The sequence below is a fragment of the Opisthorchis viverrini genome (genome assembly GCF_000715545.1).
Source record: "Opisthorchis viverrini unplaced genomic scaffold opera_v5_30, whole genome shotgun sequence".
Lineage (NCBI taxonomy): Eukaryota > Metazoa > Platyhelminthes > Trematoda > Opisthorchiida > Opisthorchiidae > Opisthorchis > Opisthorchis viverrini.
This window is the reverse complement of record NW_008751686.1, coordinates 1,779,260-1,782,411: the sequence shown is the minus strand read 5'-3', so window position 1 is coordinate 1,782,411 and position 3,152 is coordinate 1,779,260. Positions and strand designations below refer to the sequence as shown.

At 45.2% G+C, this 3,152-nt stretch overlaps 2 protein-coding genes across 2 annotated transcripts in view; one reads left to right on the top strand and one right to left on the bottom strand.

The window, feature by feature from the left end:
• Positions 1-648: 648 nt before the first annotated feature.
• T265_02466 (hypothetical protein) overlaps positions 649-3,152 on the bottom strand; it is a gene marked incomplete at both ends in the record, with an annotated part of 82,157 nt that continues 79,653 nt past the window's right edge. The window contains one exon of the mRNA XM_009166715.1: positions 649-921. Coding sequence (XP_009164979.1) covers positions 649-921 — 273 coding nt within the window. The remainder of the gene's footprint in view (positions 922-3,152) is intronic.
• The window catches only part of T265_02465 (hypothetical protein), a gene marked incomplete at both ends in the record, with an annotated part of 99,781 nt that continues 98,591 nt past the window's right edge, over positions 1,963-3,152 (top strand). Inside the window, one exon of the mRNA XM_009166714.1 lies at positions 1,963-2,051. Coding sequence (XP_009164978.1) covers positions 2,007-2,051 — 45 coding nt within the window. The remainder of the gene's footprint in view (positions 2,052-3,152) is intronic.

The window sequence follows — 3,152 nt, the reverse complement described above, 5'->3', positions numbered from 1 at the left end:
ATAGGAAGATTATTTGCAGGATTGAGATCTTCGCATATTTTACATCCACGAGGACAATGTATTTTCCAGAAAAGTCAAGGAATTATTTCAGTTGCAGAACTATTTGCAAATTTAGTCCATTGCGGGCGATTCACGTCCACCACGATCCTCGATATCTTGTTTCATTAAGCACTATTTTCAAAGTTGGTGGTAACTGACGGCTTTGAAGGTTCGCTTTCCCAAGCAAATCACCCATGAAACTTATTTGCAAACAGGTTAAAGAAGATATTATCCACAATGTGGTACTTGTCCTGAAAATGTCGTAGCTTTAGAGAATTCAGCCCCATCGTATGGAGGGTAAACGAAAGAATTTGACTTTTGTTGCTAATGTAGCCAACCGCCAACTTGGTTGGTGGCCAACATTTCGGAGTCAGATTTAAACAGCGTCAATAGACCACCAGTGTGGGAACGATCATGCTTCGTATATGCTTATGGTTATGTAGCCGTTGTACCCTGACCCTGTGGCATTTTCAAACAACCACTGTATCTGGCAGTTAATCGAAAGTTTTCAAGAGAATTAGCAATCTAAAGGGGAGTGCTTAAGTAGCCTTAAATAATGATTTCGTGGACAAAAACCTAGTATAAACCGCAGTGGATGTGTATAGGCTTTCACCGGGGGGTGCCATCCACGGCGTGAGGGCCGCCTGCTGGGATTTGAGTAAACTGAGGACCGCCGTCTACAATAACCTGGATCGACAGCAGTAGACGGCCTATGGGACAAACACTAAAGTATCTGGTCGTACTTGGAGGGTGGGGACCAGTAACGGTAACCTCGGCGGATTGAGGGAAAGCGTGATCAGTACACAGAATACTCTTGGTGAGCCAAGGAGCACAATGGCTTTTGAACCCATTTGAGGGGACAACAGGAACAATAGAAGTAGTCTGTTTGAACAAAAAATATGAAGGTTGAAGTAAGTTGGAGGTGGTCCGAGGGTACATGTTGCGCTCTGGAGCTGAATCAATGGTAAGAGGGGATTGTGTTTCACCAAAAGGATCAGTTAAGCAGGTGAAGGGGGTTCTCTGCAGAAATTTTTTAGCCCATCGCTGAGGGATAATGAATACCAATCTGACTGTCAATTAACACAGACTGTGTAGCAGTATTTTGTTTACTTGGAGCTATTGGTCAAAGCAGAGGAAAGACCGAAGGAGGTCACTCAGCTGAACCGAACTCAGAAAGTGGGGGAGGGACGGGATACACTAGGTGGTGTGCTGTGCGGTTTAATGCTCAGCGGGGTGAAGGCTAAGCATCTGGAAGACAGCTGGAGCACCATAAACAGAAAGATGAAATCAGAGTGGCATCCAGACTAGCAGAGACAAAAAAGTCGCAAGGAGGCGGGCGGGCGCACCCAAAGGTAGTGATTACGGGGAGGGAGACACCCGCTATGATGGAACTTTGCTGGATTGTGGGCTACTGCCCTGGGAGTTGAAACCAGAAGGAGTGTGTGTATACATGCACCAACCCCTTCAGAGTCCATTTTCAGGGTTCACAGAGTTTTTCCTGATATATCCCAGCAGAACAGCACAACGGGATCTCGTGTTTTCAAGTGGGATGATAAGAGATGGAGGAATGTCGGCGTGGCGCAGGTCTCGCTTTGGAAAGCATGTCAAGTGATTCAGAGGAGAGAGGTCCCTCAAGCCCGTCAACAATCGCACGCAAAAACAGTGTGAGTTGTAGGCTCTACGAAAAACACAGGAGGTATGAAGAAGGGTAGAAACTTCGCCTGGTGCGGAACGAATACAGTTTAAAGAAGCCGCCACAAACTAGTGAGGCATAATCGCCGTATTATGTCCAGAACGCATGTATAAGCAAGCGAGAAGTTAAGTAATTTTCATCTACGCAACCTATACTTCACAATGGTGTACACACACTGAACGCGATTGGACTGAATGGAAGTTCTGGGTCAGTATTGATGTGCGTGAGCCCGGGAATTTGAGCGAGCTGCTCTCAGCGTTGGATTTACCGCGTCATGTCGGAAAGCAGTTCAGCTGCACCAAATGAATACTTTCTAGAGGTGAGTTGCTATTAGGAAGCAAAGTTGATGTCTAGCAATGTTTAGAAGCTCATGCTTTCAGGCTGCATGCAAAACATAATACGAAGACAACATATTCTACTCAGTTACCAATGGTCAGTTGGTCGTCCGAAAGCACTGATAGCCAAATCTGCTCTCTATGAGAATATATTACAGTGTGTACCGATAGCAGAATAGGGCGAACAGCATTCCAACACATATCTTGTGGGACACACCGCACCGCAGTAACTGGCAAGATAGAACCTGAGGGATCGTGCCTATTTCATCCGGTTTTAGATAACATTTACCCATCTTGGATGACCAGTATGTAATCGTGCGCTCTACAGAGCAATGACCTGTTTCAAGAGGTTGTAGGCAACTTTGTTTCATCCAGAGCGAAATTTGCAACGCCACTTGTCCCAGTTGAGTTAAAGAGTGTGACCCTACCCTAAGAAATCATCTGTTGGTAGTTCGTAGCCTTGCATATAAGAATAGACATAACTGGCTTCAGACGAAGCCAACATGCATGAGACTCCCAGGTTCAGAAAGCAATGTCCAGCAAACAATGTACGACATATTTCGGTCGCGTGACGGATGTGAAACCTGCGGCCTGCCGTCAGGACAGAAGATTTGACCGTAGATGATCAAGGTGGACGAATTTTTAAAACGGTCGACGCAGAGGACAGACGTTTTCTCAGTATTATCCAGATAGTTCATTTATCCCATCAGCAAACCCAAAAACGCAACTCTGGGGATAACATGAGTGTTCCACATTCGAACGATCGCAAGTAGCGAAATTCATGTGGCTTTTATTCCACCACATAGTTTCTGTGATCAGAAAAATAAATTTGGGCAACCATATTTTGTTGTAACTAGCATCACTATATCAGTCTGGGAACTATAGTTTAAGCGCGATAAGAAACAAAAGATTCACGAAGAACCTTCCAGGAATCGCCGGAGAGAGTGAAATTTGACTGCAGCCAAACTCATGTACATTGATTAGGGACCCAGGGAGGTAAGACTGAGGAGAATTTCCTTCTACTGAAAACTCAAATAATCCGATACGGGCCCCGGTGAGATTGTAAGATAGAGGGCGTGAAAAAG